Raw genomic sequence first — 25,308 nt, 5'->3', positions numbered from 1 at the left:
AATTGTCATTAGCTTTCTTCTGTCCAATTCAGCTTTTGTGCAATTAATACTTCCAGCAATATATCATATCACAGGTGGTGCCCAGGCTTGTTGTACAAGTTGAATATATGATTGACTGCTTCTTCTGTCTCTTTGTATAATTGTCATTGGACAATTTTTCAATTCTGGCCTTGATTGGATTAGTTCAAATAGCCTGCACAATTCTAATCAGGGGTGAAATGCTACCGGTTTGGGCCGGTTTGCCCAAATTGGTAGTAAAAAAATGCTGTAAAAAAAGTAAAAAAAAAACCATTCTGACAATCAGCTGTGTGACAGTCAGCTGTGCCTGATTGTCTATGAGGTTCCTGCTTGTTGCAGGGGCCATTTTGTGTGAAGTCCAGCTGTGTTGTTCATCTGATATACCTACTTTTAAGAACTGCTCAGGACTAGCTGATTTTTATTATGTGCTGATGTGCAAAGCCATAGGCCTCAGAGGGTGTAGTTACTTTTTCATATGACTGTTTACATCAATTTAATTAACATGTTAATATTACCTTAATCTTATGTTCTTGTACAAATAAAATAATTTGACACAAATGCATTTTAGCATTAAACAGAAAAATAACAGACTTTCTCCAATTAGTGTACTAAATGACTATTTAGTATAATTTTTTCCCTTTTAGGATTTTTGGGTGGAAATTTTCAGTCCCTTGCATTATTGGTTTGGTCTCTCAAGAGAAATTAGCCAGGTCTGGAAATGGTTCGATGGTACAGAGTTTAAAAACCAGTAAGTATGTTGCATTTATTTATTTGTTTGTTTATAGGACTTACAGAGCTATTTTCCTTTGTGAAGCCTTTATAAACATTACACTTCAGCTTGAGCACCTAAAAAAATAATAAGAATTAAGATGCTTTTTGGCTAAGCTTCTTTCCCCCAAAAATAAAACACAGAAATAGGAAGGAAAAAAAGAGAAAATTGTTTGGGCAATAGAATATAATATCTGCTGATCTCCGCACTGCAACATCACAGCTGGCCAGATGTTCAGAATGACTAAGTTGATACACTACCTTTAAGAGCAGATGGCTCTGGTGCCAATTCTGATATTTTTGTAAGCAGGGCGGAACAGCCCAGTTGGTTATAAAATTGGACCCCTGATCTAGGTTTTCATGAAATGGCAAATGTGAGTGTACATATTAAGAATCAAGTGTATATATTAGTGAAGTATCAACCACCCCTAATCTGATTCATATACTGCTCTATTAACAAGGTAATAGTGAAATGGCAAATGTTAAAGATCAATTGTGTATATTTGTGCTCTATCAACTATTCTTGATCTGATTCATATACATCATTCAGAAACTTGACTCAGCCTTCTTTGAAAAGGATGTTTATTTGAACTTCAACCAAATCATCAAATCAGAACAATTTGGCAATTGGATTGAAAAAGGGTATTTGATTTAGAGATTTGATCAAACGGCCTTCAAATTGAATGATTTAATCAAATAATAAAAGAGAGAAACGGGTAATATTCAGAGGGATAGTTCCTAGTGTTAAAATCCAGTGTGTGAATGTAATTGCTCACAATTCTGCTTCTACACTTCATATTCTGTAAGTCTATAAAGGGAATCAAATGGCACCATTTATTTCTGTTCAAGTTATTTCTCATATTTTAAGAGTGATTGCAGTCAGGTCAGGTGCTGGAAAGTTTAATGAATCTGAAGTTAGGTATATGCCAAACACTTTAGCAAGTCTACAGTATTTGGAATTTGAATTACAAAGTGTGGATCTGAAATTTCAACTCAAAATTTCAGTGTTTCAATGCATTACTTCAGAGGGAGTTAGGCTGGGAATGTGCCTAACTTTCCAGTTGATCACTGAAATTTTGAACCAAAATTTTACTTTTGTGTTTTACCAAATGCTGTAGACTTCATGTAGTTTAAACAGATGCCTAACAACAAAATCCATATGTGCTATATTTAATAGCTCAGATTATTAAATGGGAAATATATGGAAACCAAATATCATACCCAAATTTCTATTATTTAGAAAGTACTGACAGCTTGCAACATTCATATTTAAAGTGTTCGTTGAATTCTGAGAACAGTTCATGGAAGTTACTTCATTAAGGTTTAGCTAGTTTTCTCTTCCTAATGAGAAGGAAGGACTCACTGGAGAAGAGCCTAATGCTGGGAAAGATGGAAGGCAAAAGAAGAAGGGGACGACAGAAAATGAGGTGGCTGGATGGAGTCACCGAAGCAGTAGACCTCAGCTTAAATGGACTCCAGAGGATGGTAGAGGACAGGAAGGCCTGCAGGAATGTTGTCCATGGGGTCGCGATGGGTCGGACATGACTTCGCAACTAACAACAATAACAACAAAGTTGTCTCTTGGGTTCTAGAAATCCCTAATGAATGTTAAACATTCTAGGATCTTTTCTAAGAACAGAAATTAAAAATAACGATCTAGTGCATTCTGAAAGTGCAGTGTTGGTGGATGTTCTCTATTCCCTAAAGATGGGAACCTTCTTGGAAGGATCATTTTTGCAGTGTTCATTGAAATAGTAACTCCTTGTCCTTTTCCAGGTTTGCAGTGCGAGGAGAAGGTTTCTGTGCTTACGTAGACGGAAAAGGAGCCAGTAGTACCATATGCTCCATGGAGAAACGTTTTCTCTGCAGCCGGCCAGAAAGTTGTAGCAAGCCTAGATAATGCAACCTCATCAAAAAGTTGAGCAGAGTTCTTTGGAGAAGCACATGTGTATATACTATCTCTTGTCACACCCAGATTTGCTAGTTGCTACCTGCGCTTTAGTTGTAAACCTGAGGATCCATCTTCAGATCCTAGATTAACAAAGCTGTTCTGTTCCTCACTTGGGTCTAGGACAGGTCGCTGTGACTGACTCGCCCCGGCCAACTTGCCACAGGACAATTCAATGCAAGATTAATTCAGGGGAGAGACAAGTAAATTGCAGCAGGCCTTGTCTTGCTTTAGGTTTGAAGCTTCTCAAGTTAGAAGTCATCGAGGCTGGGGTGAGCTGCATTTCTACTTGTCCCTCTCTTGAGTTATCCCGCGTTGAATTGTTCCACAGGAAGTTGTCCTGTGGCGAGTCAGCCGGGATGAGTCAGCTGCAATGAGACAGCCATGGTGAATTGGTTGGGGTGATTTATCCTATTTTACCCCCTGAATATATTATCGCTTCTGGGCAATTTCACTGTCCCCTGATATATCCATGTTACGGAACTGTTGTGGCCCAGCAGGAGCCGTTGGAGCTGCCGCCAGACTCCGACAGCGAGGGGCCTTATGAGTCGGCTCTGGAGGATGTGGAGGACCCTGGACAGGGTTCCGACTCCGAGCAGGGCGCAGAGAGTCTGGTTGGCCACCAGGAGGCGCCTGAGCCTTGGACCATTGGGGAGGAGACAAGAGAGTGTGATCGTGATGTCATGCATTGGAGCAGTGGGGAGGAGCCAAGGGAGTTGTTCCTGGATGTACGATACCGGAGAGCTAATAGTCGTAAGGAACACTATTAAAAGCTGGCATCGGAGCATACTTCTCGGCAGTACGGACAGCTAAGAACACCTATATTGCCGCTCTGATAGCGTCCGCTGAGTCGCGCCCTGCCGCCTTGTTTAGGGTAACCCGCTCCCTCCTGAATGGGAGGGTTGCGGATAATCCCTTAGAGCGGAGGAGTATGTCCAGTTCCTCGCAGACAAAGTTGCTCGGCTTCGGATGGACCTGGACTCCAATTGCGCAGAGCCAGCCGGGGTACCGGGGGAGGGTCTTGAGCAACATCTCTGGACTGACTTTCAACCTGTTACTCCTGATGAAGTGGACAAGGCCATGGGAGCAGTGAGTGCCGCCACGTGTGCACTGGACCCATGCCCTTCCTGGCTGGTTGGGAACAGCAAGAAGGTGATGCGGGGCTGGATCCAGGCGATGGTGAATGCCTCCCTTCGGGAGGGGGAGGGCTTCTTTTCTCCGGCATTGAAGACAGCGGTGGTGAGACCCCTCCTGAAGAAGCCATCTCTGGATCCAGCCATTTTGAATAACTACCGTCCAGTCTCCAACCTCCCCTTTGTTGGGAAGGTTGTTGAGAAAGTGGTAGCCTTTCAGTTCCGACGGTCCTTGGATGAAGCCGATTATCTGGATCCCTTTCAGTCTGGATTCAGGCCTGGATTCAGCACGGAAACCGCTTTGGTCGCACTGACCGATGATCTCTGGAGAGCCAGGGATGGAGGTTATCCCTCCATCCTAGTGCTTCTTGACCTCTCAGCAGCCTTTGATACCATTGACCATGGTATCCTTCTGCGACGGTTACGAGAGGTGGGGGTGGGAGGCACCGTTTTTCGGTGGTTCTCCTCCTACCTCTTGGACAGGTCACAGTCGGTGTTGGTCGGGGGGCAGAGGTCGACCCCTAGGCCCCTGAAATATGGGGTCCCACAGGGTTCAGTCCTGTCCCCCCCTCCTGTTTAACATCTACATGAAGCTGTTGGGTGAGATCATTCAGCGGCTCAGGATAAATACCATCAGTACGCAGACGATACCCAGTTGTATCTGTCCGCCCCGTGCCAACTCAGTGAAGCAGTTGACATGATGTGCCAGTGCCTGGAGGCTGTCAGGGTCTGGATGGGGGTTAACAAGCTTGTGCTCAATCCAGACAAGACCGAGTGGCTGTTGTGTTTCCCTCCCAAAAATTTGGCTAGTACTCCATCACTCAGGCTGGGGGGTGAAATTTTATGCCCCTCAGACAGGGTTCGCAATTTGGGAGTCCTCTTGGACCCACAGCTGACCTTAGAACATCATTTGTCGGCTGTGACCAGGGGGGCATTTGCCCAGGTTCGCCTGGTGCACCAATTGCGTCCCTACCTGAACCGGGAGGCACTCGCAACAGTCACTCATGCCCTCGTGACCTCAAGACTGGACTACTGCAATGCGCTCTACATGGGGCAGCCCTTGAAGAGCATTCGGAGACTTCAGCTCGGTACACCCACATTTCACCTATCTTCCGCGAGCTGCACTGGTTACCAATTGGTCTCCGGATACGCTTCAAGGTGCTAGTCGTCACTTATAAAGCCCTTCATGGTATTGGACCTGGGTACTTGAGAGATCGCCTGCTGCCAATTACCTCCCAAAAACCCATTAGATCACACAGGGTAGGCCTCCTCCAGGTTCCGTCTACCAGCCAATGTCATCTGGCCACTACCCAGGGAAGGGCCTTCTCTGTGGCGGCTCCAGCCCTTTGGAACGAACTCCCCGCAGAGATTCGGACCCTCACCTCTCTCCAGGCCTTCCAAAAAGCCGTTAAAACCTGGCTGTGTTGGCAGGCCTGGAGTCGATGAGTTCCCTTCCCCTCTCGAATCGTGTGGCTGTTGGTTGTTTTTAAATGCCCTGTACTTTTGTAGTTTTTGTGTTTTTCCCTTCCCCTCCTTGGGTTTGTGCGCCGCCCTGAGTCCTGCTGGGAATAGGGCAGCATATAAATAAAATGAAACTCGAACACTTGCGCAGTTACAGGAGATAATTGCACTCAGCCGGTGGTAATTAGGCTCCTCTCAAGACTATAAAAGGAATGATTGTGCACATGCCCTTTTGCAGGAGTCAACATATTAAAAGTTGGAGAACTTTTGAGGCTAGCTTGGCAGGCTGGATTGCTGCCAAGGTCCTGTCTGTATGTTAATAAAGTCCTTGAAGTATCTTTGTCTCGAAGTACTTTGGGGTAGGACGAGGGGGGTCAGAACACGAAACATTACTATTTCTCACTGTGTTACATTTTTTTCTCTGTATAAAACTCTTTTTACATCATCTTCTAAGAAGCTGAGTTACATCAAGAGAGGCAGCTGGCTGGATAGGCCTATTTTGTCCCAGCAGAAAACACTCATTTCATCTATTGCAACTCGATATTTAATTTTTGCCTTTTGGGGCAAAGTTGCTCCCAAGTTCTCTGCACTCACATCTGCTGATAGCTTTCGGAGAAAGAATTTCTTTCTTTATATGACACAAGAATTATTTGTTATTATTATTATTGTTATTGTTTATACACTTTTTTCATTGTAACAAACATAAAGCTACACATAATAAACTTTACGTTTGCTATACAGTATGTTACAATCCTCATTATGCGCCCCTCCTAAAAATCTTTTTATCCAACTTGAACTTTAATTCAACACTTATTTCTTGACTACCTGACTTAATTTAATTATCACTTTGTACAATCTGTAATTTTAAGATAGTAATGTCTTTTTATATTTTATTCACTATCCTATTGTATTTGTTATTTGGCCAGCTTCTGTATTGCCTTACAGTTATTACTGTAAAGTTTTCCTTGAACCAAGATTGGTTTATGTTGACTTTATGGACACATTCATACAGGTTATGTATCAGGACTATGGTAGTGATTTGTCTTCTTCTAGGGTGTTATAATCTGTGCCAATTGGCCTGGATCCCTAATGATGGCTTGCCATACTGAAGGTGGTTAATGCGCTGAGGAAAGATTCTGCCTCTAGACTGAGCCTTACTCCTTTCCTTGCCATCTTCGTTAACTTTAATGTCAGTGTTTATAATTTTAATGGTTGGTTATTGTTTGATGTGGTTGCCATATAAATTAAACAAACAATAATCCTATAATTCTCCAATAGTGCTTTGAATTTTATCTGGAGAGTGGAGAAGTGTTAACGTGGCATCTGCCTGCAACTCATTAAAGCAATTGCTTCCATTTTCAGCCTTGCAAAGCAAAGCATAGCCAAAGCACTGCATAACTGAAATGTTCACCCGATGTAAACAAAAACAAAAATGAGAACACATTTTGAAATCCAGGCCGTAGCCTCACAAAGGTGAATGATGTGAATTAGCATGGAGTAGTGGTTCAGATGTTAAACTCTGGGTGAGATTCCAGTTCCAATCCAACCTCCATCACAGAGGTTCATGATGGAAGCCACATTCTAAGCCCAGCAGAGCTCACACAGTGTTACTGGGAAGATTTGAAGGAAAAACCTTTATATAAACTGCCTTTCTAGAATGAAAAGATGCTTTGTAATCTGATGCTGTTATCTTCATAACTAAATAAAAATATTGGAAGAACTCAACTGTGTTAAAGTTTTGCAAGGCATTGAAGTTCCCTAATGATTAAAATAACTGGAACAGATCTGAAGGCCAACTACTGTAATCAATTGCTTTTTTCCCCAGGATGCTTCAAGGAAACTCACCTTTCATGATAGACTAGAACAGGGGTGTCAAACTTGATTTCATTGAGGGCCTCATCAGGGTTGTATTTGACCTTGGGGTTGGGTGGTCATGGCCAAGGTGGGCGTGGCCAGCTTGACATCACTTGATCGAGGGCATCTGCACTCTGCCAGCGAAAACGGGGTCCCTCACATGCACCCCCAAGCTCCATTTTTTCTGGCAGAGGCACCGTGAGCCAGTCCTTTGCTGTTTCTAGGGCAGTCCCATGGGCCAGATCCAGCCCCAGGCCTTGAGTTTGATACCTCTGGACTAGAAGGAACCTACGGGTAATCCTTAATAACAGTTTCCATAGTGACTGTTCAAAGTTAAAATGGACCTGAAAAAAGTGACGTATGACTTCAGTAAGACATTTGACAAATATGCCTATTTCTTGGTAAAACAGAAAAAGTTGGGATAGGCAGTATCGCCACCAAATGGATTCACAAGTGGCTGGCCAACAACACTCACTGTGTATTCTATAGTACACTACATCTAAATGGAGGGAAGCATACAACGGAATACTCAAAGGTTCTGCCTTAGTCCAGAACTCTTCCACATCTTCATAAATATTTATTTCTTTATATTTTTGTCATATTTATGTAGAGTATATTGGAGGTGTTGACCTTTTGAGAGCTGTAGGCAATGAAATTTCATTTTAATGTATGCCGATGAGTGTACCTTTAAAGTGACAAAAAGATATTTCATCTTAAGTCTAAAGTTAGATGAGAGGAGAACTCATAAATTTGCAGTCAACAGCAAGCTGGGGGGGAATAACTTCAGAAGACAAGACTCAAGCTAAGCAGTTGTGGGAACTAGATATACTGTATCTAGTCTAACTAAGAGAAGAACTAGGTGTCAGCATTCCAAATATCATGCAGAATTAAATCAGAGTCCAAGGCAGAGCTATCCTTAAAGTTCCAATTTAATAAGTCAGACAAGTTGGCACATCTGTGGAAAATCCCAATTCTGAAAATGTCCTGGGATTCCAACCCAGTTGAAAGTTCATGATCTTATCCCCACACCCATAAATCCATCACATGGTCCAATCTTCTTCGACCACGCTGGCATCTCCACCCAGCTGGTTCCAGTCAGTTGCAGAGGTGCGGAGACAAAAGATGACCTTGGCTTCTAGAAAGGAATGACAACACACAATCCACAATTCTACTCCTTTCTATTCCTCCCTCCCAATTACTACACTAATGAAACAGCATAGTGAAATAATAGAAAGTGTGGCAGGCCAAAGATCCTAAAAGGAACATAAATACAGGCCTGACACTAGGGGTGACATGAGAGCAGTCTTCCAATACTTGAGGGGTTATTACAGAGACAAGGGGATCAATGTATTCTCTAAAGCACCTGAAGAGGAGAAGCAATGGGTGGAAGATTATCAAATCACGGAAGATTTTACAGTAATAACCGTAAGGCAACACAGAAGCTGGCCAGACTGTAAACTGTAGGCTCGGAAAATAACACAGAAATCTGTAAACTTAGTTTTGTCTGACTGAGGAAATAATGGCAGGCTTCATTTAGCCATTATTTGCATTCACTTGAATAACAAATAGGAGTGTGAATAAAATAAGCAAAAGGTTATTGTTTTAAAATTACAGAGCGTAGAATGTGATCATTAAAATAAGTCAGGTAGTCGAGAAATAAACATTAGATTAAAGTGCATGTTAGATAAAAAGCTTTTTAGGAGACTCATTATGAGGATTGTAACATCAGCTTTCATTTGTTACATGTAATAAAGTGGCTAAATATATGTAAAACAAGTAATAACAAAGATGATTCTCGTATTTCAGATACGAGCATATCTGAAATGGGAGATCAACCCTTTGGGGGCACCTGTCGTGGCCTGAACGCTCTTCCAGCGAAAATGGGCTCCTGAGCTCCATTTTGGCTGTGACAGCTTCCTGCAACTCTCTCCCAATACAAACAGAGCTTGGGAGGGCTGCCCATAGCCCTCACAAGCTGTTTTTGGCTGCGATGGCCTCCTGCAATCCTCTGTCAGTGAAAACAGAGTTGGAAGTGCCGCTTGCGGCCCTTGCCAGCTCCATTTTCAGCTTCAATGGCCTCGTGCAACCCTCTGCCAGTAAAATGGAGCTTGGGGGGTTTGCCTGTGGCCCTTGCGAGCTCCATTTTCGGCTGCAATGGCCTTCTGCAATCCTCTGCCAGCAAAAATCCATTTTCACTGCCAGAGGCACTACGGGGTGGTCCTTTGCTGTTTCCAGGGAGGCCCCGCAGGCCAGATCTAAGCACCCTGCAGGCTGGATTCGCCCTCTGGGCTTTGAGTTTAACACCCCTACTTTAAAATGTTCAGAATGCTTGGAATTTTCTCTTTGTGGCATTTCAGGCTGGTTTTTCTCTTTGGGTCCTTCTTTGTTTCTGTCTCAGCTTTGTTGCCTCCTATAATTGGCAGGCATCCAGTGCAGTTGAACTTCACGCTCTAAAATACTGGCTAATAATAGCATTTACACTTATATACCACTTCACAGTGATTTAACAGCCCTCTCTAAGCCATTCACGGAGTCAGCCTATTGCCTTGGCTCCTAACTAGCTAGCCTTAATTCTAAAGCAAAAATTACTAAAAGCTAATTCAGGACTGAGGTTATTAACGTTTTTTCAACACAATTCTTAAATGAACTATTTTAGCTTTAAAGAAAAGCTCAAATAAAAGTTAAGAGCTCCCTGAGATGCTGTCACTCAATCGTCATATTGCTCTGCCCTCCCCGCCATATATCTCCCAGCCAGGGGCTTCCCTTCATTCCAGCCTTGCTGTAACTTTCTGGCCGGCTGCAGAGAAAACGTTTCTCCATGGAGCATATGGTACTTCTGGCCTCTTTTCCATTTAGATATGCACAGAAGCCTTCTCCTCGCACTGGGAACCTGAAAAAGAACAAGGAATTACAATCTGCACGGGCAGAAATTAGCACTGCAAAAATGATGCTTCCGGGCAGATTGCCAGTTTTAGGACACAGGGAACATCAGCCAACAGATGTTTTATATACTATTCCCTGAGCAATTTTCTTCTCTTTTCCTCCCCTTTCAGTGCCTTATTTTTTTGCAGAGAGTGCCTTAGGTAAAAATTACCTTGATTTTTATTATTGTTTCAGTCATTCAAGCTGACGTCTGATGTATAGGAATAGCAATAGCACTTAGACTTCTATACCATTTTACAGCCCTCTCTAAGCGGTTTTACAGAGTCAACATATTGCCCCCAACAATTTTGGGTCCTCATTTTACCCACCTGGGAAGGATGGAAGGCTGAGTCAACCTTGAGCCTGGTGACAACTGCCAAATTGCAGGCAGTAGAAGTAGCCTGCAGTACTGCACTCTAACCACTGTGCCACCGAGGCTCATAAAGACTTTGAATAGTTAAGTAGCTCTATAAATCCTAAAAACAAAGAAATAAAACCTTACTTACTGATTTTTAAACTCTGTGCCATTGGACCATTTCCACATCCTGTTAACTTTCCTTGAGAGACCAAACCAGTAATGATAGGAACGGAAAATATTCAGCCAAAAATCCTAGGAGAAGGGGGATAATGTGTAGTAAAATCCTCATTTAAAGGGCTAATTGGAGGAAGAAAGTGTAAGAAATCATGTCGTCTCCTTATTCCTTACCAATTCCTTCTGAGTATCAATCACAGCCAAGGATGCATCAAATGAGGAACAGGTGCTTAAACTGAGAGACCAATTCTTTTCGTCTTTTGATATGTAGAGGCATTTCCCATTGAATCTAATCCAGGAATCTGGGCAGGCAGCACTTACAAGGGGATGACAAGGTGAACATGCTTCTGTCTCTTTAACTAGAAATAAAGCGAAATGGACAAATTATAGAACTCACCATCTACTGCAGTTCTAACAACAAGGTTGAGTAGTTGATATTAAGGTACCACACTTAAATTCAGTGGTGGGATTCAAATTTTTTTACTACAGGTTCTGTAAGAATTGGCTCGGTGGGCATGGCAGAAGGATACTGTAAAATCTCCATTCCCTCCCCACTCCAGGGGAAGGTTACTGCAAAATCCCCATTCCCTCCCGATCAGCTGGAACTCTGGAGGCAGAGAATAGATGGGGGTGGGGACAGCCAGAGATGGTATTTACTGGTTTTCTGAACTACTCAAAAACTCCACTACTGGTTCTCCAGAACTGGTCAGAACCTGCTGAATACCACCTCTGCTTAAATTGCAATGTATTCTAGCACTGGGTTAGACACAAAACCCAGTTGAGTTACCTTAGGCCAGTGGTTCCCAAACTGGGCAACTTTAAGACTTGTGGACTTCAATTCCCAGAATTTTCCAGCCAGCTCTGGGAGTTGAAGTCCACAAGTCTTAAAGTTGCCAAGTTTGGGAACCACTGCCTTAGGCCAGTGACTCTCTCTCAGACCTAAGAAGGAAAAGGAGGCAGGGGCAAACCACTTCCAAAGGCTTGTCAAAAAACCATTAGGGACTAGTCCAGGCAATTGTTAGGAGTCAAGATTGATACAAAAGCCAATCCACCCACATACCTACAGCAGAAACCTACTATAGGAAATTTGTGACTTACAACAGTTCATTTACTGACTCTTCAAAGTTACAACAGCACTGGAAAAAGTGGCTTATGACCGTTTTTATGAGGGTTGCAGCATCCCCTCGGCCACATGATCAAAATTCGGATGCTTGGCAACTGATTCATATTCAAGATGGTTGCAGCATCCCAGGGTCATATGATCCGCTTTCCCCATCCTTCTGACAAGCAAAGGAAATGAGGAAGCCAGATTCACTTAACAACCATGTTACTAACTTAACAACTGCAATGATTTCCTTAACAACGGTGACAAGAAAGATAGTAAAATGGGGCAAAAACTCACTTAACAAATGCCTCACTTAAGAACATAAATTTGGGGCTCAATCGTGGTCATAAATTCAGAATGACTGTATTTGAGTTTGTGCGATAAAGCAAGAGATATGGTCAAGAATGAAAAAGCATTAAAGTCAAATGCAAGTTTGTTCATGTTGGATCATGTTATCTTCTTCCTGACCCCAGAGCTATGGTGGCGCAGTGGTTAGAATGCAGTATTGCAGGCTGATTCTGACCACTGCTAGGAGTTCGATTGTGAACCTCCCAAGGTTGACTCAGTCTTCCATCCTTCCCAGATCAGTAAAATGAGGACCCAGATTGTTGGGGGCATTATGATGACTCTGTAAACCGCTTAGAGAGAGCTGTAAAGCACTGTGAAGCAGTATATTGTGAGTGTCAAAATGTCCAGAGGCAATCACAGCAGTGCAATAACATTCTTGCCTTTTTTGGAAATAGAGGCAACATTTGACACACCTATAAGAATACTCTAACACTCTTCTGAAGCCCATTACCTGGCTTGTGTGATGTGTCGTTGCCGGGGTGGGGGGCTTTTATATTATATTATTTTATTTTTGATTATTTTCTTCTATTACTTTTATTTTTATATATGTGGTGTTTTTATATTCCTGTAAGCTGCCTTGAGTCACCAAGTGCGAATGAGCGGCAATATAAATTTTCTAACTGCATAAAAATAAATAAATAAATAAATAATAAAAAGCCTGGGCTCCAACTGGGATTCAATTGCACTGGCACAAACATCATGTTGACTTATTTGACACTCCCTACTCCTAGTTGCTGCTACTTCCTTCTGTAGCATTCTGTCGCTTAAATGTAATCATTCATGGATGGGATGATCTTAATTTAAACAATAACAAAACAATGGAGATCTCCTTACTTACCAGCCAATGAAATGATAGTAATGATCAAAGCTGCGATTACAACAACAGCTCCTACAGTGAATAGTTTGTCTGAAATGCACTTAGGTATGAGAGCTGAAAAACAGACAGAAAAATATTAGGATGTGAAGTTCATATATTATTTATTCTTTGACAGACTAAATTGGCAGACCCCTGAAATGCTATGGATATAGTATATTTAGACTTCAGCAAGGCATTCGACAAAGTAGACCACAACATACTTCTTGGCAAACTAGAAAAATGTGGGATAGACGGAATCACCAGCAGATGCATTTCTGTCGTTTAGTAAAATATTTATTAAGCAAATTTGCCCCATTTTACGACTTGGCTCTGGAGCTAATAGCCTACATCGTTCTCATATTGTGGGAGACATGCAGTCAATCTCAATCCCATCACTCTTAAATGCTGAACAGCCCTGCCAGAAGAAAAATCTGGCAACAATTGTGTCTTATCCAAGTCCTAAAATGTAATATCACAACATATAGTTCAAGTATGTTTCTAGAGTCTCAACAAAGATGTTGAGACTCTAGAAAGAGAGCAGAGAAGATCAACAAAGATGATTAGGAGATGAGGCTAAAACATATGAGGAACGGTTGCAGGAAATGGGTATGTCTAGTTTAATGAAAAGAAGGACTGGGGAGACAGGATAGTACTGTTCCAATATCTCAGGGGTTGCCACAAAGAAGAGGGAGTCAAACTATTCTCCAAAGCACCTGAGGGTAGGACAAGAAGCAATGAATGGAAATGAATCAAGGAGAGAAGCAATTTAGAACTAAGGAGAAATTTCCTGACAATGAATCAGTGGAACAACTTGCCTCCAGAAGTTGTGAATGCTCAAACACTGGAAGTTTTTAAGATGTTGGATAACCATTTGTCTGAAGTAACGTAAGGTTCCCTGCTGGGGGGGGAGGGGATTGGACTAGAAGACCTCCAAGGTCCCTTCCAACTCTGTTATTCTATATTCTAAGTACAGAACAGCAGAGTGGAAAATAGAGCACGCCATCCCAACTTCCTCATCTTCTCCAAAAGCATTACAAAAATTAACCAGATCTTGTTCTTTAAGACAAAGGTATCAATATCAATTTCTCCCCCTTCGGATGGATAATCTGGACTTCCCTCTCAAACTCTAATGGCCAAAAGTCAGTGGCAGGGTTTTTGCCCTGGAAATGGGAAATACCTATTGAGGTGATGTGGAAAACTCACAAAAGGTAATGTTGAACCTAAAGCCACTTTTGTGTGAAAATCTGTAGAGATTCTCAGTCATCCAGGTCATGGTGGTCCCACAGGTGTTTTTTTCAGTAAGCAACTGGACTTTCTGGTTTTCTTCGAAGACGTTTCGCTTCTCATTCAAGAAGCTTCTTCAGCTCTGACTGGATGATGGGGAATGGAAGGATTTATCCACCATCCTGTCAGAGCTGAAGAAGCTTCTTGGATGAGAAGTGAAACGTCTTCAAAAACAAGGAAGTCCAGTTGTCTCCTGAAAAAGCACCTTTGGGACAGTTTTGTGTGAAGTTCTTCTTTTCAATAGAAGGCACAGACCCACCGTCTCCTCCATAAAACCAGGCAGAAAAGAATAAAGAATCCTGGTTTTTAACTGTCACAGCCCCACCCACTTTATTATTTGCCCCTCAAAGGGTCCCAGGCAGATTTCACCTTTGTTGTGATCAGCATTTCTGGCCCTCTTTCTGCCACAGCATCCAGGAGAAGATGCAGTTGTCATCTCAGGAGTCAAACAATCACAGTATCGAGAAACTCCTTCTACCAATACTGGAAGGCAGAAGACAATACACGGAAGATGTAGTTTTCACCTCAGGAATCAAACGATCACAACACCCAGAATCTCTTTCTGCCCCTAAAAAAGGCAGAAAATCCCAAGAATGCTCTAGTTCAGTGTTTCTCAACCTTGGCAACTTGAAGATGTCCGGACTTCAACTCCCAGAATTCCCCAGCCAGCGAATGCTGGCTGGGGAATTCTGGGAGTTGAAGTCCGGACATCTTCAAGTTGCTAAGGTTGAGAAACACTGCTCTAGTTTTGCTCTTGGGAAGATGCTATCCCCAATACCCAAATAGGGCTCCATACCTTTCTCAGTCAAAACAATTGAAAGAAATATTTTAAGTAGCTGAAACCCATAAGATCCCCAAATCCTGCACTGCTGAAAGTTCACAGGCAGAACTCAAGGTGACTGCCAAAAATCTCATGAGTGTTGATCATTTTGCAAATGGGGGTGTGATGCTAGTTCGCCTCCTCATGGTGCACCCTGGATAGCACAGCAGTATGAACCAAACAATTAGCAACAATTGGCAGCCAAACTGGCAGTTTAGAATTGGCAGTTAACATTAGCAACAACTGGCAGCCAAACTGGCAGTTTAGAATTGGCAGTTAACGACAGTTGGAAGCCAGACACCATTGTAGAACTCCCGGCTCTCTAAATACATGGCAACAGATAGTTGCGTTAATAAGGTGCTGAGCCTAACAGGACATAGCAAGGATAGTTTCCAGCGAGGCTTAAAAACTACAGCGGTGTTCATTGACCTTACGGCAGCATATGTTATCCTGTGGAAGAAGGGTCTGCTTTAAACAGAATTGGACCCACAATAGAAGAATTGGCTCAGCAAATTACACCTTCCACCAGAATGCAAAAAGGCCAAAGTAATATCACTTCTGAAGCCTGGCAAATCACAAGACAGAGTACCCTTCAATATGACTGTGGTGCTCCTTGACAAAATTCATCACATTGTGTCTGGATGTTCATCAAGAGATTACACCGGCCCAATGTCTGATCATTTGAACTATCATAAGTCCATGTATTTGCCATACGCTAAATACATAAATAATTTTGCAACATATTAGGAAGTGGTGCCCATGTCACACAATGGGACCTAGATCTAGGGTATTTCCATTGCTTTTTTGGGGACATATTGGAAGACCTCCTTGCTTTTCCACGAGCATGTATGTATGATCTTCTAAACTTTAAGTGCATCACACATAGATCATCTGGAAGAATCCTCTCAAATTATCTTCCTGCTTCACCTGATTTAAAATATTTGTTTCCAATACAGCTCTTATATCGTAAGAGTGAAGGATGACTGAAGGAAACAGTCCTGCTGATAACCAGTTCTCTTACCATTTCCTCAAATTTCTAACTTGAACCCAGTCATCTCCACATATTGCAAATCAAAACTTTTGCCCATCCAATGTTTGCTTTTCCAATTCATGCCTGCCTTACATCTTTTGTGATTCCTCTGCTTAGAATAGACAGCAAAGTTTTTAGCCATAGAATCAAGGAAGAGTTTTCCTTTGACTTCACCAGTATTCTCTGGAATCAGCTACCCCCAGAGATCCGGACCATACCCACTCTCATGGCCTTCAGGAAAGCTGTAAAAACCTGGCTGTTCTGGCAGGCCTGGGGCTGTTGACCTCATTGCTGAGGTCCAGCCCCGGTTAGAATGAATGCATGTGATTTTGCGATTTTAAACTGTCTTTTTTTTTCTTTTTTTTTTCTTTCTCTTTTTCTTCTTTTGTAAGCTGCCCGGAGTTGGAGTCCGGCGGCATATAAATTTTAATAATAAATAAATAAATTTTAGGACTTTCTCTTGCTTTTTGTAGTTCTCAGCAAGGTGAAAGAAAGATCTGAATGCCTCACCTTTAATCTCTTCTGGCATCTTCCAAGTTGTCTGTAAAAAAAGATATATCAGGAATCAGACTGGATGGAAAGGAAAGAAATTGGTATCACTCATTCCTGATACTTTCCTTGATGTATTTAAGATGCAATATAAAGATTAAATGGAAAGACCAACTAATAACAACAGATATCAGAATCAGCCTCAGTACTGAACAACGAACATATGGAAGTATTGGACAGCTTTTGCCTTTTAGGATCAATTATTAATAGCAAAGGAACAAGCAGTCAAGAAATTAACCACATCCCAGTGCTTGGCAGAAGAGACATGATATAAAGGTAAAGCAAGAAATCACTTTGTAGGACATTATTTGGGGAGATTAAGTAGGAAGATTGTTAACAGTAAAAGTAAAGTTGGTTTATTTGATTAAGGTTAGAGTCGATGGTTATTTCTACAAACCTTTAATGGAATTTTGCTAACCCGACTAATTGAAGAGGATTTAAAGATTTGTTTATAGAAAAAGGGATGAGATATGTGAAGAAGAAATACAGTATATGGGAAGAAGACATATTTGGCTGAAATATTAGAGAAGGTGATAATTGATTAAACTTGTTTATACTTATTCTGGAGGGGAAAGTCATTTCTTTCTGTATTTTCTTCCTTCCGACTCTGCACCTTCTACTTTTATCTACTTTTTTACTTTGGTTTTAGTTCTTTTTTTTTTTAACTATGATGTTCAATAAAATTATTACAAAATAATTTAAAGAAAAACTATTTTTCTTCCATTGCAGTGGGAGTCCTCACAATCAAAAAGCCCTCACAGTCACAAAGGCCTCATAGTCACAAAGTGCTGTGTTTCTTCAATGCTGCCCACAGCAGGAACCTCATCACAAGACTAGAAAACACACCTACTCACCAAAACATACTAAACGAGTCCTACTAATCATTCCACCACAATATCCTTAGCACACATGTGATCCAAACTAGTGCGCACCCTGCTTGCAAAATAAAGCCCCCAAACGCAGAACTCCTGCACAGTCCAGTGATGGCAAATCTTTTTGGCACAGAGTACCAAAAAGAGAGCATGTGCGCGTACACGAGGAGCTGCCCAGGGAGCATACGCATGCTGGGAAATGAACTTCCGTTTCCTGCACTCCGGTTACTGCCACGCATGCGCATGTGACGATCAGCTAGCCGGCGCGCATGTTCACGCTAGAAAACCAAAAACCTGCTCTTCCAGTTTCTGGCACTGCCACACACATGAAGGCAAGCTGATCATTGCATGGGCATGTGTGCCAGAAACCCAGAAGAGGAATGGGCGATGCAGGGTGTACCAGACGTGACTTATCACCATTTTTCACACTTACCATTGCAGCATCCCCACGGTCACATGATCAAAATCGAGACATTTGAGAACTGACTCACGTTTATGACGACTGCAGTGTCCCCGGGGGGTGATATGATCTCTTTCTGCGACGACCTGAGAAGTCAACGGGGATGGCAGATTCACTTAATCATTGTGATACTACTGCGGTGATTCGCTTAATAATAACTGTGGCAAGAAAGGTCGTCAAATGGGGCAAAACTCACTTAAATGTTTCATTTAGTGGCAGAAATTTTGGGCTCAATTATGGCCTAAGCTGAGGACTACCTGTATGCACAAATCTGAGAGGCCCAGCTGCTGTCCAGGCAACCCGTTCAGCCTTGTTAGCCTGCAGCCAGGAGCCTGCATGCTTTTCCCGCCTCTTACACAGTACAGGTAGTCCTCGACTTACATCCACAACTGAGCCAAGAGATTTCTGTTGTTAAGTGAGACATTTGTTAAGTGAATTTTACCACCTTTCTTGCCTTCATTGTTAAGTGAATCACTGCAGTTGAGAAGTTAGTAACCTGATTGTTAAGTGAATCTGCACAGACTTTTGCTTGTCAGAAGGTTGCAAAAGGGGATCTCCTGACTCAGGGACACAGCAAAGGTCATAAATATGAACCAGTTACCAAGCATCTGAATTTTGATCCCATGACCATGGGGACAATGTTCCCTCTAATTTTTTTTCAGGGTGAGCGGAAAAGTATAGTGTTTGAGCGGCACAGTTTCATGCCTGAGCACCTAAGAGAGCCACCGTTTGAACTTCTGTCTCGTCTGCTGGACATTTGCGCAACATTCCAAGCGCCAAGCACCAATTGTGAGCGAGGTTTCAGCCTGATGAATGCCAGGCATGAAAATGTGCCACTCAAACACTATACTTTTCCGCTCACCCTGAAAAAAAAAGACTTCTGCTCAGCTTTTAGATCATTAGACTGGCTAGAGAGACATGGCACCAACAGGTCCTGGGTCCTGGCATTTTGCAGGCAACCTGTCCTCTCACATTCCTTTGGAATGCAACCCATCACATTTGAATTAGATTTTGCCAATTATCCTATTAAAAGATAATCCTATTATTCTAAAATATGACTAACTCGATATTAAAAATGTAAATATTTAATGCTGATAAATAATAGCAGTAATTGTTATTAAAATCAGTATTGAGATATCAATATATCAATCAAAATTGACAATAAACACTAAAATAACAATACAAATATATAATGTGGAATATAAATGTAATAAATATAATATATAAATACAACATAAATGTAATAAAATAATTTATCATGAAACTCTCCCCCTTTAAAGTAATAAGATCAATTAAATAGTCTAGCAAGTTTGGACAATATGCTATATGTTATGTTACTTAAGAATATATATGCCTCAGAATCAGATACAATATCCACATCATTTCCAACTGAGTCAATAAAATGATATGCCATGCCAAAACTATTTTAAATAAAGATATGAAATTAATCAAGTATTGCATTTATTTTTCAAAATGAATGTAGAATTTTTTTTATTATTTAAGTTTTGAAGACTTAGACACAAAAAGAGATAGCTGACTAACCTAATACAATTAAACCAATAACTCAAATGAACAATATACAACAACTGAGAGATAAGCGAAAGGAGAAATGTATTAGGGGTGAGAACCCACTGTCATGCAATTTGGTTAGACCACAATGTTGGGAAAACTTAAAAAAGCTGATAGGAAATCCGCTATAACTACCTGCTTGGAATTAGCAATTAAACTTCATTTTAGATGAGGCGAGAGGATTTATAATCCTTGCCTCTTTAAGCAAGGAAAGGAAAAGAGAACCAGGTTGTCCTCAGCAGAGGAAAATATGTAAATGTAACAAAGGTTAGAGGGGAGGGAAGGAGGATAGTAGGGAAGTCAGGATGGAGAGGAGAAAGGAGAGGAACAGGAAAGGCAGAAGAAGGGGGGAAGGATAAGGAGGAGGAAGAGAAAGAAGAGAAGGGAAAGAAGGTGGGAAGAAAGAAGGAGAGAAGAAAGAGAAGAAACCGGGGGAGGAAGGAGGGAGGGAAGAGGAGAGGGTAGTAAAGAGGGAAAGAGGGAGGGAAAGAAAGAGAGAAGGAGAGTTGAAAGGAAGGAAGGAAGGAAGGAGGGAGGAAAGGAGGGAGATTAAGAGAAAAGGAAGGAGGAGGGAAAGAGGAAGGGAAGGAGGAAAGGTATGTGAGAAGGAGGGGGGGACCGAGGGAGGGAAAGGAGGGGGAAGGAAAGGAGGAAAGGAGAAAAGAAAGGAGGGAAGGCAGGGGAGAAGGAAGTAAGGGGGGGAGGGAAGAAAAGGATATGGAAAAGAAGAAATGAGGGAAGAGAAGAGGGAGGGAAGGAATAAGATACCTAACCTTTGATGTTTATAATGATTTGATAGTATGGGAATATCTTGAAATGTAGTTGTATTGTTTTTTACAAGTTATGGATGTTGTATTTTCTTTTTACCAATAAAATCTTTTTTAAAAATTAAAAAAAAAAAGTTTTGTACCCTATCTTTTCTAACTAACGTTAACTTTAAAAAGATGTTACATCAGACTACAATACAAGTAATTAAATGAAGACTAAAATAAGTGTTTTGGCATATTGAGCTTTTTATATTTCTTTCTAATATTTCTTCCTTAGTTGAGAACTTCCTCCTCAGCTTACTTACACATTAACTGTTTGTTGCTTTTATGGTTTATTCATTCACTGCTCCATCTTCAGTTTTTTTCACAGGGGGCAGGGCTTCCTTCCTTCCTTCCTTCCACTCCTTTGGCCACCAATTTTGATCTGACTCTCTCTCTCTCTCTCTCTCTCTCTCTCTCTCTCTCTCTCTCACACACACACACACACACACACACACACAGACACGTGTTCTTTGGGGGGGGGGTTGAATTACTCCACCTCACTGCGCAAAGTCGGCTCAGCATGTGTTCGGCCCCTGCTTACGCTGAATCAAATCTGCAGCCGGCGGGACCATTTCAAAGCCGCCAGTCCTCTTGCTCCTTCTCCTTCACCTGCAAAGCAGCGGCGGTGGTGCCTCCCCCTTCGCTCGGAGCACCTCAGCTGGGCTCTGGGTTATCCCTGCCATCGCCTCCACCTCCGCCGCTTTCCTACTAGCTCCCGCGGCCTCAAGCACGGCAGAGGAGGAAGGGGGAGGGATAACGCGGGGGCCAGCTCCACGTGGAGAGAGAGGTACCACTGCCACGGGCGGCTCATCAAAACAAGTCTGGGGAGGTCCTTTGCAGGCGGCCAGTTCTAGCTGCCTGCAAAGGTCTTCCCCACGTTTGCTTTGGTAGAAAGCTCTGCGCGGCAGTTAGAAAGCTCTGCGCGGAGGTTTCTAGCGACGTGCGCGGCCGCGCACGCGCGCACCTTAGAGGGAACAGTGCATGGGGATGCTGGAAAGGTGGTAACTATGGGAAGACGGTCACAAATCACGTTTTTTCAGTGGTGTTGTAACTTTGAACGGCCACTAAATGAACTGTTGTAAGTCGAGGACTACCTGTATTTACTCCCAGTCCCACTCGGCCTCCACATCGCACAGCTGTTGATGTTGTTCTCTTTCCTTCAATCAAGACCAGAACTGAAAAATCGTCAATTGATTCAAAGCACAGATTGTGTAAAGAGGCGGAAGTAACAGTAGATCCTATACTTAGCTCATTGCACAATACAGGCTGATAAAGTCTTGGCTCAAACCGCATCAGATTTAAGAGGTTGAAAAGAAGTTTCTATAAGTAATGTGGCAATACCAGGAGAAAGTAGAAGACAAAGAATTGGAGAAGATCAGAAAGTATCAATATTTGAACACTGAACTTGAAAGATAACATAAACCGGTCATGGTGGTTCCAGGTTATCAGCCAACTGAATGACATACCAAAAAAATCTTAGATCTGTGAATTGACATTTCCATCTGTCAATTACAGGAGGACACACTGTTTGGCTCTCTCTCTATATATATATATATAAGGTAAAGGTAAAGGTAAAGGTTCCCCTCGTACATATGTGCTAGTCGTTCCCAACTCTAGGGGTGGTGCTCATCTCCATTTCTAAGCCGAAGAGCCAGCGCTGTCCGAAGACGTCTCCGTGGTCATGTGGCTGGCAGGACTAAACGCCCAAAGCACACAGATGGTGGCTATTTTTCTACTTGTATTTTTACATGCTTTCGAACTGCTAGGTTGGCAGAAGCTGAGACAAGTAACGGGAGCTCATGCTGTTATGCAGTGTTAGGGATTCGAACCGCCCAACTGCCAACCTTTCTGATCGACAAGCTCAGCGTCTTAGCCACTGAGCCACCACGTCATCGTCCCCCCCTCTATCTATCTATCTATCTATCTATCTATCTATCTATCTATCTATCTATCTATCTATCTATCTATCTATCTACACACACACACACACACTTTTGGCAATAGATAGATAGATAGATTAGATAGATAGATAGATAGATAGATAGATAGATAGATAGATAGATAGATAGATAGATAGATAGATAGATAGATAGATAGATAGATATAGAGATACACACTATATTGCCAAAAGTATTCGCTCACCCATCCACATAATCAGAATCAGTTGCAAGCGAATACTTTTGGCAATATAGTGTATAGATATGTATATGTATATGTATATGTATATGTATATGTATATGTATATTTATATGTATATGTATATGTATATGTATATGTATATGTATATGTATATGTATATGTATATGTATATGTATATGTATATGTATATGTATATGTATATGTATATGTATATGTATATGTATATGTATATGTATATGTATATGTATATGTATATGTATATACAGCACTACAATATCCTGAAGTTCTTAGTAAGAACTTGATGCATAGGAAGGCCAACACCATCTTTAAAATTGGTTTCACAAAATTGGCTATGGCTTCACATTGTTGTGAATAGAGAATAATAACAATAAAAAAATTGGAACCATAAAATTGAGAAAGTAGCAGAAAATTAAGAAGTCACATTGCTCTGAGACTTTAGAATTCAAATAGACACGTACCTGCCATATAACACCCCAAATTTAATAACTGACAATAAGAAAGATTTTAAAAAATGTGGCTAGTGGATGTTGTAGTACCTGGAGACAGCAATAAGACAAGAGAAAAAAATGGAGAAAATCACAAAATATAAAGAATTTCAAATACGAATAGAATGACTGTGGAAAAACAATTGCTATCAACCTGCCTTCCATCAAGGACCTGTACACTGCTTGGAGCATTCACAACTTCTGGAAGCAAGTTGTTCCACTGATTAATTGTTCTAACTATCAGGAAATTTCTCCTTAGTTCTAAGTTACTTTTCTCCTTCATTAGTTTCCACCCATTGCTTCTTGTCCTGCCTGTTAGGTAAGCTCCCCATTGGGAGAGCGAGTACGTTCAGAGAAGCGTTTTTGAGAGTGTTGTTGGAGAACACACAAACCAGCATACATAGACACTGCAGTTTAAAATAGGCTTTTACTTTCATGGAAATAGAGGTATCAGAGTCCATCAAACAGTCCAAGTCATACACGGATAAGTCAGTCAGTCATCAATGTCTTCCAGTTAAGGGATAATCCAAATAACATAGTCCAGTATCATACAAATAGTCCGGTACACACAGTTTGCTAACAGTTGCAAAACTCATAGCACTTTCTACAGCCAGCTTCCAAAACACAGATCAGCATCCAACGAACAGTCATTCTGGCTGCCTCTTATGGCCGATTGAGGAAACAGCAACCTATCACATTTACAGTATGATTTAAAGCAGGGGTAGTAAATCTTTTTATACCTACCGCCCACTTTTGTATCTCTGTTAGTAGTAAAATTTTCTAACCGCCCACCCAGTTCCACAGTAATGGTGATTTATAAAGTAGGGAAGTAACTTTACTTTATAAAATTTATAAAGCAGAGTTACAGCAAACCCCTACTGTCCACCATGAAAGCTGGAATGCCCACTTAGTGGGCAGTAGGAACCAGGTTGACTACCACTGATTTAAAGAAACAGGTACAGCATTGCTATATGATTTATATATTGCCAAACCAACCATTAGATTATATTCCTAACATTGCCTTCAGATGCTTTGGAGAATAGCTTGACTCGCTCTTCTTTGTGGCAACCCCTGATATTGGAAGACTGCTATCATGTCTCACCTGTGCTTCTTTTCATTAAACTAGACATACCCAGTTCCTGCAACCGTTCTTCATAGGTTTTAGCCTCCAGTCTCCTATCCTCTTTGTTGCTCTTCTCTGAACTCTTTCTAGAGTCTCCACATCTTTTCTACATTGTGGCGACCAAAACTGAATGCAGTATTCCAAATGTGGCCTTACCAAGGCATTATAAAGTGGTATTAACACTTCACGTGATCTTGATTCTATCCCTCTGTTTATGCAGCCTAGAATTGTGTTGGCTTTTTGGCAGCTGCTGCCCACTGCTGGCTCATATTTAAATGGTTGTCCACTAGGACTCCAAGATCCCTCTCACAGTTACTACTATTGAACAAGTTACCCCATATACTGTGCATTTTGTTTTTCTTGCCTAAAGAGAGTGTCAAGTTATTCTCCAAAGCACCTGAAGGCAGGACAAGAAGCAATGGATAGAAGCTAATGAAGGAGAGAACCAACCTAGAACTAAGGATACATTTCCATAGGTAAAAGCATAAAAATTGAATAAGCAATGAAGTTCTAGGACATTGAGGAGATTAAGCATCAAGATGTTTGAAAATAATAGGAATGTAAAGTTTAATAAGATACCTTATTCCTGGTAGATCTTAATAGTTTTTGCTGACCAGGACTTAATGACAAGGTTTTATGGGTTTTCCTAACAGAGTAAACTCCAGTTATTGGTCCCAGCTTCTGCCAACCTAGCAGTTCAAAACCATGTAAAAATGAAAGTAGCAAAATAGGGACCACCTTTCATGGGAAGGTAACAGCGTTCTGTGCACCTTTAGCGTTTAGTCATGCTGGCCATATGACCACGGAGACATTTTTGGACAGTGCTGGCTCTTTGGCTTTGAAATGGAGATGAGCACCGCCCCTTAGAGTTGGGAACGACTAGGGGAATCTTTACCTTATGGGTTTCTTTATAGATAAAGAGATGAGATATGGGAAGAAGAGATCTTTGCTCAAATGTAACAGGTAACATTTGGTTATATTTGTTGTGAAGGGAGAAGTCATTTATATCTTTCCTTCCTACCTTTTCTGCCCTTTCTACTTCCTCTCTTTAGTGTCTTTTCATATTTTTTTTAACGGAAGGGCTCAATAACATTATTAACAAAAGTTTGAAGAACATTTTTTCCTCCACAGCCAAAAAGCGTTGTCGCTCTCCTCCTTCCCGCCTCCCGCAGCACGAAAGCTATCGCAAGACAAGAAAACAC

At 41.6% G+C, this 25,308-nt stretch overlaps 1 protein-coding gene across 2 annotated transcripts in view; it reads right to left on the bottom strand.

Moving 5' to 3' along the window:
* Positions 1-8,093: 8,093 nt before the first annotated feature.
* Positions 8,094-25,308, bottom strand: part of LOC148047852 (C-type lectin domain family 2 member D-like) — a 51,839-nt gene continuing 34,624 nt past the window's right edge. For both annotated transcript variants that reach the window (XM_087708539.1, XM_087708538.1), the window contains exons 3-7: positions 14,599-14,712; positions 12,928-13,020; positions 10,811-10,995; positions 10,611-10,714; positions 8,094-10,072 (exon numbers count right to left, since the gene is read on the bottom strand). In XM_087708539.1, coding sequence (XP_087564665.1) covers positions 9,886-10,072; positions 10,611-10,714; positions 10,811-10,995; positions 12,928-13,020; positions 14,599-14,712 — 683 coding nt within the window. In that variant the 3' untranslated portion in view covers positions 8,094-9,885. The remainder of the gene's footprint in view (positions 10,073-10,610; positions 10,715-10,810; positions 10,996-12,927; positions 13,021-14,598; positions 14,713-25,308) is intronic.

The sequence above is a fragment of the Thamnophis sirtalis genome, unplaced genomic scaffold, assembly GCF_051295495.1.
Source record: "Thamnophis sirtalis isolate CommonGarterSnake01/CBP01778 unplaced genomic scaffold, rThaSir2_p1.2 scaffold_3, whole genome shotgun sequence".
Lineage (NCBI taxonomy): Eukaryota > Metazoa > Chordata > Lepidosauria > Squamata > Natricidae > Thamnophis > Thamnophis sirtalis.
Note: the sequence above shows the minus strand (reverse complement) of the source record. Positions and strands in the feature narration are given on the sequence as shown.